Raw genomic sequence first — 15865 nt, 5'->3', positions numbered from 1 at the left:
TCTTGGAATGTTCTCATTTTTGTAATAAAATAATCTTTTGTAGATATAAACTATTAAATGTGCCACACATGTCGGTGTCAGCAATAAAATACGACCGTAAAATTCTGAATCGAAGCAATTCCCTCTTCGGCGATCGATTAAAAATTTTACTTCGTCAAAATCGTACCGCTATAAAAACAGAAAGTGATTTTATCTCCGAGCCGAAACCGGCTTTGGCGAAAAGAAGTTTGGGATTTCCGTGTGTCAGTCGCGCGGTGCAACGAAATGCAGTATATATTTCCAAACAAAACACCCTATTAAATGTTATGGCGCGTTCGCGTCAGGGCGAGTGCGTCGAATCGACGTGAATGTTAAATGCAGAAAAAGATTTAGGTGTGATTCAGCGTTCAGGCAGAAAAACCGGTTTTTTTTTTCTCTCGCGCCGCCACTCTCGTCGCCCCATTCATTATACAATCAAAATGCCGAAAGGTTAACTCCGGTTGCACAATTTTTGTTTTGGTTCCTCCTTCCCGTCGTGATTTCCATGAATAGACTTTCGCCCAGGCTAAATCACGATCCCAGACCGTGTCTACAAATTTTCACGTGCCTCGTCTATATTTTTAGAACTTTCTCAAATTCCGGTTTCACTTGCGCCGATGGTCAAATCCGGACAATATTCGATCGCTACTAGAAGTCGTCTCCGGACAGTGGCCGTACGCGAAAGTAGGGAAAGTATCTCTCGGTTCGCTCGCGTGTTCAACATACATATCGCTGGTGAAACAAAATGAACTCGAATATCATCGCGATCGATCGTAATTATCCACGAGTATCGCTAATAAAATTTAATTTGCGAATTGCTTCTACGACGCGAGAAGAGTATTTTATACAATACAATCGTAACATTGCACTTAATTGTCACATCGTACGTAAATTGATCTTTGCGAAGAAATACGATCAGGCAAAAATTCCCCGCGTAACTTTCCGCGAAATCGCTTCTTTTGCAGGTATTGTGAGCGTGGTAACGGGACAAGAATTTATCTGTGTACACCTTGCGCCTTCACTTTACATAATAACGGCCGACCTGGTGCTTATTATAAAAATGAACGCGCGTCGGTGTGACTCGTCGACTCCTGTTTTCTATTACGTGAGAAATAATTACTGCGGTGCGTAATTCGACTGGAATTCGCGATTGATGGAAACGATCTCGCGATACGCGTGCGATATACGTCTTTGAAAATGTAAAAAGCATGTAAAAAGCTTCGCTGGAAAACGCATTTGCGTATATACGCACATATTGTACGCCCACTTGATAAACGTCGAGAGAGTAAGATTAACCTAAATCCTGATCTATTTCCTGAAATTCCCGGTAATAAAAAACACGCCGCAAATATCGTGAGTATCGTGATGCATTGCATTTATTTATTGGTAATGTTACTTTTCTACCCGACTTCTCGTTTCTTCTTCTCTCTCTTTCTGTTTCTCGCGCGCGCTCTTCGATTTACACTTTCATTTTTCGTAATGACGTTCGCGCAAAACGCACGGATCACGCGCACGGGCGTGAAATCGCAATCTCTAGCCGCGTAATCATCACGAGCGCGTCAAGCATGGAACGGGATCGTAAGCACTCAAGTAATTATATCACATAAAATTTTCATGAATCACAAAATTGGTATAAATATAGTAGCAAAATTTCTCTTAGAATAATTCAGAGTATTAGAAAAATATTTAATCTTGATTTTTTATAACATTAAATGTCAAAATTCGCGCGCGTCGATTCCAGAGGACACGTTTGATCTAATTAATTTTTTTTTCTAACATTCGAAATTTTACTTCATCAACAACAAAAAATTTAAATTTCTAAAGTATTCAGTATTGTAGTATAAATATTGAGAAAGCTCGAGAGATTGTTTGCAATGCATTAACACCATGATAATGCACTGTTGTGATATAAACAACATAGGTATTATGTAACGTAGGATTGTAAGTAGATAATATAGCACGACGCGATCGACGAAACACGTGGCAGACAATTTTTTAATTCGTGTATAAAATAATATGGCTTCAGCGGAAATAATAAGAGAAACTACAGCGGTATCTTTAAGCATTTCCATTCGTTGAACTTGAATGTTTCTCGGAAAATTCTTTAGTCAATTAAACAGGAATTTAATAACTCGAAATTAATAGTGCGATACGCGAAGCGCGGACTATTATATCATCGAATTGACGTCGATGATGATGGAAACGGCGGGTATTAGGAAGAAGTCTTGAGTAGAATAGAATTGATGGATTCAGGACGTATAATTTCCGCGTTGACAATGCGCGAACGAAGGTTATTGGGAAGAAATAACCGCTTCCGCGATGACGGTTTTTCAACTTTAATCGCGTTTTTAATAGCCAACATACGGCCTTGAAATTGGATGAACGTAAAAGACTTATTTAGAAATGTTCCGTACGAAAAATTCATGTATAAAATCAAGAATCAAAAACATAGTTACAAAGACACATATATTTTTGAGTTTTTTTTAACATATTTTATTATCTTCAATTTTGTTTCTCTTTTTTTTTTTTAGCTACTGTCAACGAAAGATTTCTATTTTACAGAAGTGTAAAGCGTTTTATTTCTCTCAGTCAAATTAAAAGTTTGATCGCCAAGTATCGAAGCAAACTCAGATGACAAGAGTAGGTATATAAAAATTATCGTGGAATGCAGTTTACGTGCGTGCGAACGAACGCTTCACGAACAAGCATGTGCGTACACGTATCCTCCATATATAGGATGTACATATATACGTAGATACGGATTCGTTTCGTTTCAAGAATACAAGTAAAGAAGTCGATAGTCACGTTGTAACTGTCGACTTCCTACTTGGCCTTCCTCTTACATCTCATTCTTTAAATCCTTTTCTCGTAATGCAATGGACATAAAGAGGCATCGAACAGCGTCTATTCCCTTTATCAGTTATCTCACCAATGCAGCTCTTATCAGAATCAATTTGTTATATTCAATTAGTTGACAAGAGTGCACCTCTTTATACTTGCAAATCTCGCTCGCTTTTACACTATATAACGAGTCTATTAAAATTCCACATATTTGTATGAACACTGCATGTGTAAAATGTGTATAATAAACGTAAATACGTATGTACACATTTTGAAAGATTGATAAGCAATACTTTTTATGTCATATTATGTTTTTTTTCATAATACGTTCGATGAACGAGCGTACATGCAATTTCGCAAATGAAAAATGCAAGTCGAGCATTAATCACCGGAATAAACGTGATTCACGAGCGACGTCGATTGCCGATCTCCGCATTACGTAGCGTTTTACGGACATTTTTACGATTACTAGGTACAAAAGCGTCTACCTCTCGATCACGCGGCACACCCGTGCCGTATTTCCATAGATTTGTAAACAATATAAAAAACGATGATAAAACCACATTGTTTGGTTTGACATTCAAACTTGTTCCCGATTAATTTGATTCATAAATAATTCATACGACAGACCAATAATTTATCGATCAAAATCTGTTTCACGTGAAATGGTATACTGCAATAAATCGTGCACTTTGCTTAGATTAATTAAAAATGGCAAATTAAAAAAATTATATAAACATTAAAATTAATAACAAGAATTGAAGAATAATTATACTTATTATAATAATATTTTTATGTTTAAAATTTTGAAAAACCTAACTATTTAAAATATAATAAAAAACTATTTATTCTTCTTGCAGAGATGGCACAGTATTTTTTGTAATCTCGCGAAGCCCCTAAGAGTGCATTTGTTAATTTATGTGACCGACGCTTATTATGACCATAGAATATTCTCGTATTTAAATCACAAAACCATTCTAAGAAACCAGCTGGTCCTTTCGACCATGCTCTTGACCGCCATGGATCTTTCCGCCCGCATTTTCGTGCGCCAACATTGTGTCGTTGCACGATAGAAGGTCGACGTTTCTCTCTCTCTCTCTCTCTCTCTCTCTCTCTCTCTCTCTCTCTCTCTCTTTCTCTTTATGTACCGGGTGACCCATCGGGGCCGTCTGCACCGTTACGTGCACGCACAGCGACAACGTTCGAGATAGAATTATCTGAAAGTTAAGTTGCGATACCGTTTTCTACATGTATTATATATCGAGACTAATTATACGCATTATTTTTATGTACGTCACAGAAGAAAAGACTAAAGAACTAAAGAAAAATAGAATACGGCTCTAATGTTGACTGGTAAAATAGCTCTGTTTCTAAAAAATGAATTCTTAAGATAAGCATCTTGGAAAAAATTTAAATGTTCCAGTTGGAATGCAAAAAAATGTCATGTTAAGACAACATAAATTTCACATTTATAAACACAGAGTATTACCTGCTAATACAATTAACATACAAATGTAAATTTTGTTGAAGTTACTGTATGTAAAACTATTTGCAAGGATGAGTAAAGATACGAATAATATTATACAAACTGAATTATATATTGAGAATTATCAGCGTGAAACATTTTACGTTAAATCTGAAAAATGTAAGTTTACGCCAACATCTGTCTCGCAGGTGCGAGATTCTAACAGGTGTGAGTCGTTTCCAAGAGCAAAGGAAAGTAAAACCGAAATTTCATTGTATAATAATAAATCGAGCAATTTCAACTTTATTACAACGATAGAAAACATATTAAATATTCCCCTCTCGTATTAAATATTTAAATTTAAATAACTCAGCTTTTAAATCTCTTTTCGCATAGATAAGGAGACTATTATTAACCATTTGATATCGCGTTTAAAAATCTGTGAGTTAATATTGGGGTCTGTTACGCTTCGTGTCACTCGTGTCCAGGTCTAATGACATTTCACAGTGGCTCGCGTATGTAGGCAGCACCGGAATATGGAGACAAAGCGAAACGAAAACAACAGTCGACCGTTCCTTTGCGGTATTACAGCTTTCCTGCTGTTCTCTCGCAGTGTCGTAACTAGGCGAACCTTCCTTCAGCGTTGGATGCGTGCCGTCAAAAAGCGTATCCCGACGCGCCGCCGTCTCCGGCGGTTATCGTGCACCACGATAATGCTTAAAATGCAAATTATTTCGCCATCTAGAAAGCAAATTGCCTCCGTCTGACGACCGACGTTTCCGCGGTTCCTTTTTTTACCGATAAATTGCTACCTTCGTCTATACCGGGTGACCAAGTGCACGCATATCCGATCACAAGATGCACGCATTCGCGGTTTCTTTACGTAAATTCGATTAGTTTTGAAATCCATATCGTTTTAATATATCGTAAAATAAATTGAATAATCAAATATAATTTAGTTCTGAAAAGCAAAAGTTTGTGTAATAGATCAATCTTAATTCTAATTACAAGATTAAAAATATGAAAATTAGCAATAATTTATGTAAAATTTAATAAAATAATTTTTTATCTCCAAACATCTCTTTACAGCTCTATATTAAACTCAGATTTTTCCGAAGAGCGAAACAAACAAAATTTAATTTCAATTATAAATCGATCATAGATAAAATTATTTCCGATGAAAAAAGCTTATATATCGCCTTAAAATATCAAAAAATTTTGTCGTTGGTTTTTTCAAGAAGATTTTTGTGTCTTTCACTTTTATCCGAACTCGGTCGTTTAACATCATGTTTGCCCGAACCGGAACGCTCACGCGCGCGCGCGCGCGCGTTTGACAGATTATTTGAGAAAAGCGATAAGATACGCAAAAGGACGTCACGGTATGAGAGAACGGCCTGCGGAGCAACTCGTGCAGACATAGTTTGCCGTGACGTGACGCCATCAAGTCCTGTCGGAAGGTTCGAATGCCTGGCTGGTTTGCCTGCGAGCAACGCGCACACGCACCGGCTGTTCCTCTCAATGTGTCTTCCGCCGTGCGGTTTGTGCACCGGGTGACTCTTTAAAAAGCCGATTCGCTTAGCTCTATCTTGTCTAGCCATTAAACCGGTCGCTTTTGTCAGCCTACGTCGGTCGGCAACATCGGATCTGCAACCAGCTGCACGCACGCACACACAAGCAATCGTCAAGCTATATGAGATCGAGTGTTGCTCATTTCCACACACTGGGTGACGGTTTAATCCTCGTTCTAATTGAAAGCTGTTTCGATTAATCAATCATTTTGACGACTCACGCGGCGATGATTAGCGGGCGATTAAAGTGCGAGAAACATCAATACTGTACTTCCAAGAACTCCGTTATTGTCCTAGAATGTGTTTATTTGTGTAAAGAGAAAAAATTATGACGTCATATTACAATAATCTTACATTTTTTTCACTCGTAGACAATGATGGTTTACGAGATCGACGAAAAGAAATTCCCAATAAGCCCGAATTTATATATATTTTTATATTTTATACCTGTATATAGTGTATTCGATATTATATTTAATACATATATGAATAAATTCTCTTCTTTTGCCTTTTTAAATCACTGTATTATGTCTTTAGATTTAATTATTTAATTTAGTGCTTAATTTTTATAATAGCTTGAATACAATTCTCACAAACAGTTGATTGCAAATGAATCACGTAATAAATAATTGCAAAAAATATATTCCATGTGTAGTATATATATATGTTACATTTTCGACAACTTTACATTTAAGGATAGGAACGCGTGATACAGGACGAAAAGTGGGCGTTCATATGATACGAACAGTTATCTGTACAGCTGGCGACATTAATATTTTCCACTCAAGAAGAGAAATGTGCGCGATATACTACGCACGATAATAATAATATATAACAAATAATAAAATGATATCAGAAAATACATAGAGAAATAAAGAGATAATTTGACAAAGAATATTTTTTGAAATTGTCAAATGTTTACATGCGTCAATCGCCTGGCGAGATTTGTAAAGTTTTGTCACTTCGATTGACTGAAAGGAGATAAGTCACGCGTGGAAACAGTTATTATTCGTATGGTAAAAGTGCTTTTGACATTTGACGGCACTTGTGCGCGTGCGAAGATTTTCACGGCGTCCTTGAGTCGATTCACCATGCGCAACGTCAGAAATTTAACCTGCTCGTGCGAGATTATTTACATTATTATTTACAATTAAGCCGCATTTAAGTCTTCTGTTGGATCAATCGGAGATAACATGTTTTCAATTCTCTCTCGTTCTCCCTTTCTCGGAATCATTTTCAGACTTTCCGAATTTCTTATTCGCGTACAAATCAAAACACGAATGAAAATACACACACAACACGCGCACGCGCGCGATGTAAATAATGGTACAAACGAAGATTCAAACCAACATAATTTTGGAAAGATAAAATTTCGATAATACGGAAAATAATCTATTCACTTTTATATTCGCGGGCAAAAAAATTTTACGTCTCTACATAATCAACAATAGATGATTGAAGTCGTAAAAATTGTAACACTTTATAGATTCTTCAGGGGAAAAAAAAAAAAAAAAAAAAAAAAAAAAAAACGCAAAGAAACTCGTCTGCTTTGATCGCGCGAAAAAACAAGCATGAAAATTAAACTTGATGAGAGATTCAATTTTTTGGATAAACTGGTAAATAAATAAAGCTGGAAGGCGAGCTGCTTTCAAGACATCGCGCACAAGGAGTGACCGGATCGCAAGGACACACGCGAACGCAGGATGCGACCCCGATCGCGTTATTATACTTTTTTTCGAGAATTGAAACGAAGAAGACGTAGAATAGTCAACTCGCCGCGATTTGTGACCTTTGCGACGCGTTTCTCTCCTTCCAAACGTAACGTTCTTTCATCGCACGCTCGATCGTTCGTAATAAAAATGCCGAAATAGAAAGTCTAAGTTGTGCGCGCACGATACGCTTTGAAAGATACTTTCCTTGTATTTGTTGGGCGCGCGCTCGTTCCAAGAAAATTTCAAGACAGAGTGTATTTGTGTGACACACTCACCTTTTTTTTTTTCGGAAAACTCGAAAGCGTGCAGCGCAATGTGTGTAAAGTTTTCACTTACCGGCCGATTATTATGCTGTCCGGTGATTGTGACGTTCCTCGCACGGGCCGTCGCTTTCCCCGAGAATGTAATCCACCTGTTCCGTCAGGCACACGATTCACCAATGCGAGTGGGGAAAGATACGAAGCAAAGTTCAGGCGGACTCGGCGCGCGCGACGCCATCTAACGACGTGCTCCGTGCTCCTCCGCCATCTTGAACTGTCATCGCGACGTCACGTTGGCGGGCAAATCGAACGGTGATCAAGACCTCTAGAAAATTTTAATTCAAGATAATTATTAACAGAGTCAATAATTGTCAATAATGTTCTGTTAAATAAGTATTAAAATAACTGTCTTGTTTGGTTTAAGCTTTAAAACTTTTGAGAGATCTTGAAAGAAAAAAAAATAAGAATATATTATAATAAAATGGAAGATTATTTATAAAAAATATATTTGCAGAGAAATATGTCCGTTTAATATAAATATGTACAATATCAAAGTCTTGTTGAGGAAATCTTTAACGTCACTTTATGCTACAACTACGCAAATTCAGCGACACAATTTTAACAAACCCGATAGATCTGCCTTTTAGTTTCGTTATCACACGACCTCTGAGAGATAACATTTCCAACTCTGCAAAAACTCTTGGGGATAGCAAAAAAAAAAAAAAAAAAAAAAAAAAGACGTATCAAATCTTATGTCCCCGGCAGCGTGACGACGGCCCTGCTATGACCAGCTTTTATATACGCTTTGACAACCAACATGGCCACCTGATATGTAGCAGACGATACGCGCACAGGTGGCATGAAGAGCTGTAAATAAAATCCACCCTCTAGATTTAATTATGAGTGGACGTGTGCAGAAAGAGTGTGCCGATGATCCAGACCGCATCGACGATGCAGTGGACCCGCGAGTGCAGGTGAGATTTATTTCCCGACGCGCATCCCAATGACATCCTCGCGACGACTCCCGTGATATTGATATTTCGCCGTCGGGGGAAAAAAAACGACTACGATTAATTGCACGTGAACGGAGTAGGAGGAATTTTACAAACGACGGATCTCACATGGAACAGCAGTCCCATTCTCTTTTAAACATTCGTCTATTATTTTTTTTCTCTTTTCTCCACCCTATATATACATACTTGTCAGTCGAGTTGTAAAACGTCCCCGATTCTTATTTCCCCCTCTCTATCGCCCGGCCCGGACTCTACGTCTATTATATATCACGACAGCGCGTGTTAAATTACCCTCGTTGCCCGGTAACTTCGTTTCGATGCCAGAAATTGGAGCATAATACACATTACAGACTTCTGTAATTTATACGTTAATGTTGATAGAATGAATATATAAATTATTATATATTTTCGATTAAAAATTTTGTACGTATGTTGAAAAATACTTCTATGTTATAAAAAATTACTTTATTTTAGTATTATTTTAAAAAATTATATGCAGCTTATATATGTACTTTTATCAAATGCATGACATTATTTCAGATTGAACTTGAAAGATTAAACACAGCTACGGATGACATTAATAAACTAGAAGTTGATTTAGATGTAAGTATTCTTTTTTAAAACAGGATTTTACATTTGCAAAGTCTCTTGTCTATATGATTTCACATTGCGATACCTAATGATGATTCTTGAAGAACAAAATTGCTGACAAGTTTTGAAACTGGTTACGATTAGATTTTATTGAGATGATTGCGGTGTAAGATATATGCAAATGGATAACGACTTGAAAAGCCAATCTTAACAACAATCAGTCGCAGCAGTTTCAACTAAAGAAATAACTTATAATTTCAGATTAAAGTTTTTTATTTAAAAAATCATAACACTTGTGTTCTATCTCTTACATATATTTACTTTAATATAATTAATCTTTTTATATCATGTATTTTATAATTTTTTAGGAAGCAAGAGCAACCTTTAGAGAATTATTGTGCGAATCAACAATCAAGATTGACACTTTAGCTAAGAAACTTGGAGCTTGCATTGAAAAATCCAGACCATATTATGATGCTAGATTTAAAGCAAAAGAGGTAAGAATCTTTTTCTCTGTATAACTAGATAACTAAAATTATATTCTTAATTAAATATAGAAATAATTTAGAAAACATTACTTATATATATAAATTTATATATGTGTGTGTACAGGCATTACAAGAAACACATAAGGCTGCAATTAGATTTGAAAGGGCTAATAGTCAACATTCAGCGGCTAAAGAAATGGTTTACTTAGCAGAAGAAGGATTACGAACTGAAGGAAGATGCTTTGATCATGCTTGGCAGGTAAAGTTTAAAGTTACAATAAAAAATATATAATGTGCAATGTAGTAAACTGTAAGAGAAACAAATATTTACAACATATAATAAAATAGGAAATGTTGAATCATGCAACGTCGCGAGTTAACGAATCGGAGCACGAGAGAGCTCTCTCTGAAGCAGAACATAGGCATACAACAGCACTATATCACAAAGCGGAACACGAAGTTCAAAGATTGCAACGCGATTTAAAACGTACTATTGCCAAATCTAGGTATGTTAGAAATTTGCAACCTTCTCGTTAATGAAGTTTGAGAATATCCCTATTCTCTCAATAATTTTGTTAATGCATGAAGTTATTTATTGTATTGCATATAATTGTCATTTAATACGAACCACTTTGAAAAATCCTTGTATACAACCAAGTTAATGTATCAGAGTTATTTACATATAAAACCTCTTATTTTTTTCTCATTGCTATCAACATATTTTACCCCCATTCAAATAATCATCGAGCTATTTTTGAATGATTATGTTATATTATTTTTTTATAGACCTCTTATGGTATTTATGTGTTTTGGTTGTATGTTCATGTTGGCAGTATGGGTGCACGTCGCAGCTTGCTTCTGATAAACAGTATCGCCTACAGGCACAACTTGCTCATGTTGTAAGTAGGATAGATATTCTTTTTATTTATTTTTTAATACACGATATTTATTTTGTATGTATGCTATCAACAGTCCAACTCTTTTTATTCATTTATTTTTCAAACCATTATTCTGATTGTGTGTGCATGAACTATATTTTTATATATAAGAATATTTCAAATCAATAACCTGCTACTCTTTTTGATTGAGCTTTTCACAATAAGTACACTGCACACAAGATTTGTCAAGTTGCTCTTTTCCTCCCCTAATCAGAATACAATATAATAAATAAAAGTAAATTGTTGTGCATATATATATATATATATATATATATATATATATATATATATATATATATATATAAAATGCTGCGATAAAAAAAATATATATTCAAAATATCAATAAAATTATGATTATAAATTTTTCTGTATAATATAGTCCTGACTTAATAAAATAATTACATACAGGCCTTACTACGAGATGAAAGCGCACTTTAATCAAATGTTGGAGGAACAAAAGATGAAAGTCAGTGTGCTGGAAAGATCAGTTAGTGAAGCAAAAGCTTCATATGCAGAAGCATTACGAAATCTAGAAAAGATTAGTGACGAGATTCACAGGGTATAAATATATATCAGTATCAGTTATGTGCGAGTAGCAATAATTCGAACTATGTATAAAACTTTTATTATATTTTGCCAATAGACAAGAAGATACGACGGTACAGATGACTACGATAAACATGCACGAGACGCGCCCGATCGCTCCAGCGCGCAAACCAACACGGCGACTCCAACAGATTCTAGTGTAACTGGATCTCCGGACAGTACGGATTACATTAGCGACGAATATTTACGCCTTCCCGACAAGATGAGTCCGAATGTGCAATGTCCTATGCCTACAAGAGTAAATATAGATATATCTTTTCGGCAAATCATATATACTTTTCAGTTATTAAATAATAATGCTGTTCTCTTTTCCCAGGTTGAAAGAGATTCCTCGTCGGAATACCTGGGCCTAAATAATCTGAATCTTTCGTCTACCGAACCTCGTAAATACATAAAACGAGATCGCCCTCGAAGCATCGCGACCACCGATTCGAAACATATCGTACCGACTCTAAATCACATGAGTTCTTCTGCACCAGGCTTGGCGAATTTGTCGGGCATTACATCTCCTATTGAGAAGAGAGTGAAAATTCAGACACCTGTGAATGATAACAAGAATAATGCTGCTACTCACAATGGAGATGAATGGACGGAAATTAGCTTAAACAATTCGCCGGATGAAATATATTACAACAATGACGTGTATTCCGATGAGGAAGATCAAATTCCCTACAAACCACTACCGATGGATCTAAGTCCAGAAACTGCTCAGCAAATTAATGCAATTGCCGAGCCACTAAAAGAGCAAACCAATCGAAAAAGATTAGTAACACAAAAGTCTTTACCTACAATGTCGAAAGTAAACGAAATTACTTTAAGTGAAGAGAAAAAAGCCGAAGTTACGAGAAGCCCTTCGATAAAAAATAAGGGCAAACTCGATAGCAGCTTAGCCAATTGGATAACTAGGAGTTCAGCCGGTGGCGAGGCTAGTGGTGGTAGTTCCGGTAAGTGAATAAATGTATTTCTTTGAGAATTTTTATACTTTATTACTTAAAATTACACACACACATATATATATATATATATATATATATATATATATATATATATACACATATTATCATTTCAGCAAACTCAAGCAGAAGACAATCTCTCGATATGTTGTGGAGTGGCGGTACTGGGGAGCGTGTCAAGGAATTACTCAATCACGGTATGATGATGCTAAACATATCTAGTTTAACGGAACGACGTTCTAGTGAACCAAAGACAGCGGAGAGAGATAAGGATAAGTCTGAAAAGTCTGAAAAATTGGAAGTTAAAGGAAAAAAAGTCCCTAGTCCACTAGAGAAGACAATGAGTTATCTTAATGCAGATGAAGAGACGTCGGACAGCGAAAGTTTAGCTAGGTAAGTTCTTGCTGATTTATTCTTCTCAATTAAATATGATGTATTAGTTTTTTTTTTTTTTTTTATTAATAAACTTTCCATTAGTGTGGAGATGTTAACGGAGGATCAGATCTCTTCACTCATGATGGAGCCAGACATGAACCAAGTATGCCAAGAAATTCTGGGAACTCCCTTGGTCGAAGTATGTCCATTATTACAACAACTACAGCAACAGCAATAGCCTTATCAAGGAAGGATTTGTGCAATCGAATGACAAAGATTCAACAATAGAAAGTGTTCAAGATCATTATAAATGGTAATATAATTAAGGCACAGCCTTTTTTCTGTTTAGATTACTGAGCATATATTATGTTTCTTTCCTTATTGTTACAATTTTATAATTTTTTATCATGTGATATAGGTATAGTAAAAATTTTCCAAGGTAATCTTTAGATTGGTTGTATAAAAATATTGTTTACGGGTTTAGCTGACATTGTGTGAGAAATTAGTCTCTCTCTGTATTGATTTGTAAAAATAATATTTAGTAAGGATATATAATATTGATTGAGGCTTTTTTAGTCAATTCAAAATTTGCATTAAAAGTGTCTTGTTAGCTCTTTGGACACTAAAAAGTCTAACAATGTCTTTTATGAATACGCTTACACGATGTTTTAGATTGTCACTTGCTGACATTTTCAAACCTATTCTATAAAATCTTTCTAACGTTTAGCATTTGGTAAATTCTATGAAACATTATTCGCTAAGAAAGCAATACGTAGTTAATTTTTTAGGAAATTGCGTAGTTTAATCTAGATACTCGTACACAAATTTATTCCGAGTCGCATTGACTATTTTTTGCTTACATGCGACTGCTATCATGTTAAGCTCTCGGAGTATCTAACAGATGTATTAGAATATCGTGGTATTCCACAGCGAGATATCAAACAATCTAGAGATTTTAGGTGAATTATGACAAGATTGCGTTCACTATACACTATGTTTAAAGGTACCCGATTATGATAAGCACTTCCTGTCTTTTTCATCGTAATGCGATTATTCGGTCCATTAAGTTATCCGTGAAGCGTGAAGCGTACAGTAAAAAAAAAGAATCCTATAGAAAGTTACAAGATGCCAATTATGACTTTGACAGTCAGATTCTTTCTAAAACGCGGAACGCGTGCGTGCGAATTATACATTAAGCGTAGCATAATACAATTCTAAACGTATATAAGTCAAAATGTACAAATTGTACTGTTAACATCAGACATATTCTCCAACTCCGAGTCATTTTAATTTATTAATTATTCGTTAATTCGTTATGTGAACGCGAAAACGAATTGTTCGTACGATCGATAATGTGTTTTGGATACGGATCGAGAATCTCGCTTGTCTTCGGCAAGCATGCTGTTTCATATACAAAGCTTTATGACATAAGTAAGTAAAATAGACCAGGTTCAGCAAGATATTTTTCAATATTTTTCGCTCAGACGCGGTACAGGATGATATATATTTACAGGATGATATATATATATATATATATATATTTATCAATTAAGCATCTCACAGGGCTGTCGATTGTATGCGATAAGAGTGAGGAGTGTGATTCGCAAATATACAAATTATCGTAAGCAGAATAGTCTGGACGTAATGATCGTGATAATAATAGATCAGAAACGCGTACTCGAATGGATTCACTCAAAGACAAGTAAGAGTTAACTATTAGCTCCATCATTTTTATTGCCACATATTGTGATATAGCTCTTAGCCATTTTAGAACTTTAGTTGGATTGTTCAATCGTCAAACGAAAATATTAGTGCAAAAGAGAGAGAGAGAGAGAGAGAGAGAGAGAGATGTATGCAATACGCTATTTATAAAGAGTAATATATATACATATATATACATAATATATAAATTGTATAAGTTATATATAGTAATATATACAGATCTTATTTATTTTGAACATAATTTTCTGTAATCGACGTTAATTGATATTTTTCATACAGCGTTTGTCAATTTTATAAGGATGGTGGCAATTATATCTTTTAACGTAAATTGTATTTTACAATTTTGCATCGCGTGAAATAAATATTGAACCTATTCAGAAGATATCACGTATCCTAAAAATATATTACATGTAAATCTATTATATTGCCATCTTTTTATAATAGCAATTCATTCTAAGATCATTAATGCATTTAATGCTAAATGCAAGACTTATCAACTGAATCTGAATATATTTACATGTACAAAACATGTACGCAACAAAGCATGTAATTCGCTAATTTGAATCATTATTTAAGTATTGTTGCTCAAGAATGCTGTATAAAAAAAGGATAGATCAGGATTGTTAAATGTTATTACATAATGTAATCGACGGACTCTACTGATTTTAACAAATTGTTTTCGTGAGAAAAATTTCGTTGCCATCCTTATATATTGCAATATATTAATCCATTTGAAAGTATACATTTTTGACGCTGCGATTCTTTCATTCGCGATTATTACGGAAGCCATGGGACTTTAGAGCTTGAGAATTGTTCGTCGAAATTCCACATAATCATAACTTTATCGCGACTCGCGATTGCATTCAAGATATATATATTTTCGAGGATGGATTTCAAAAGAAAGAAATAATAAAAAATTTAAGCGATAACAAATTATATTGTACATACCTAATATTGTATATGTGAATGTAACTATGTATATATTATATATATCATTATCTTCATTAAAATCTCATTATGATAAATACAAAATGCGCGTATATTCACCCGTTATTCATACGAGTTCAAATTTTGCGATGATATATATTGAACTCGCGAATAACTTTGGAAAATTTGATAAATAATAAACGTTAGATTTTCGCGGTAAATTTGCAACTATTATAATCAACATCGTATCAAAAATACGTTTTTCCACTCACCTCTTCCATTCAAATTTAAATAATTGACTCTGGACATTGGCCGCGATAATTTAACATGAAACGATTAATATGTAAAAGACAAGTAATTTCGCATAATTCAAATCGCCAAGTCACCA

General features: G+C 35.0%; 2 protein-coding genes across 3 annotated transcripts in view; one reads left to right on the top strand and one right to left on the bottom strand.

Moving 5' to 3' along the window:
* The window catches only part of LOC140665571 (PTB domain-containing adapter protein ced-6), a 28060-nt gene extending 19964 nt beyond the window's left edge, over positions 1-8096 (bottom strand). Inside the window, exon 1 of the mRNA XM_072891830.1 lies at positions 7941-8096. The gene's annotated coding sequence lies outside the window, so the exon portion shown is untranslated. The remainder of the gene's footprint in view (positions 1-7940) is intronic.
* Positions 8097-8640: 544 nt separating this feature from the next.
* On the top strand, positions 8641-15582 carry LOC140665566 (uncharacterized). Of its 2 annotated transcripts, XM_072891816.1 has the most exons (11): positions 8642-8838; positions 9418-9480; positions 9837-9965; positions 10081-10215; positions 10305-10462; positions 10790-10855; positions 11303-11453; positions 11538-11738; positions 11817-12444; positions 12570-12846; positions 12931-15582. In XM_072891816.1, exons 1-11 carry the CDS (start codon positions 8764-8766, stop codon positions 13064-13066), a joined length of 2019 nt encoding a protein of 672 aa, XP_072747917.1. In that variant the 5' UTR covers positions 8642-8763; the 3' UTR covers positions 13067-15582. The 2 variants fall into 2 exon arrangements, with proteins under 2 accessions (XP_072747918.1, XP_072747917.1); XM_072891817.1 differs by lacking the exon at positions 10790-10855 and having other exon boundaries at positions 8641-8838.
* The last annotated feature ends 283 nt before the right edge of the window (positions 15583-15865 follow it).

The sequence above is a fragment of the Anoplolepis gracilipes genome, chromosome 5 (genome assembly GCF_047496725.1).
Source record: "Anoplolepis gracilipes chromosome 5, ASM4749672v1, whole genome shotgun sequence".
NCBI classification, from domain to species: Eukaryota; Metazoa; Arthropoda; class Insecta; order Hymenoptera; family Formicidae; genus Anoplolepis; species Anoplolepis gracilipes.
Note: the sequence above shows the minus strand (reverse complement) of the source record. Positions and strands in the feature narration are given on the sequence as shown.

Bases quoted from the DNA above. Each gene is read 5' to 3' on its own strand.
- LOC140665566 (XM_072891816.1), top strand. From the start codon at position 8,764: ATGAGTGGACGTGTGCAGAAAGAGTGTGCCGATGATCCAGACCGCATC. The intron at 8,839-9,417 runs GTGAGATTTATT...ACATTATTTCAG, and splicing joins CAGTGGACCCGCGAGTGCAG to ATTGAACTTGAAAGATTAAA. The intron at 10,463-10,789 runs GTATGTTAGAAA...TCATGTTGGCAG, and splicing joins CGTACTATTGCCAAATCTAG to TATGGGTGCACGTCGCAGCT.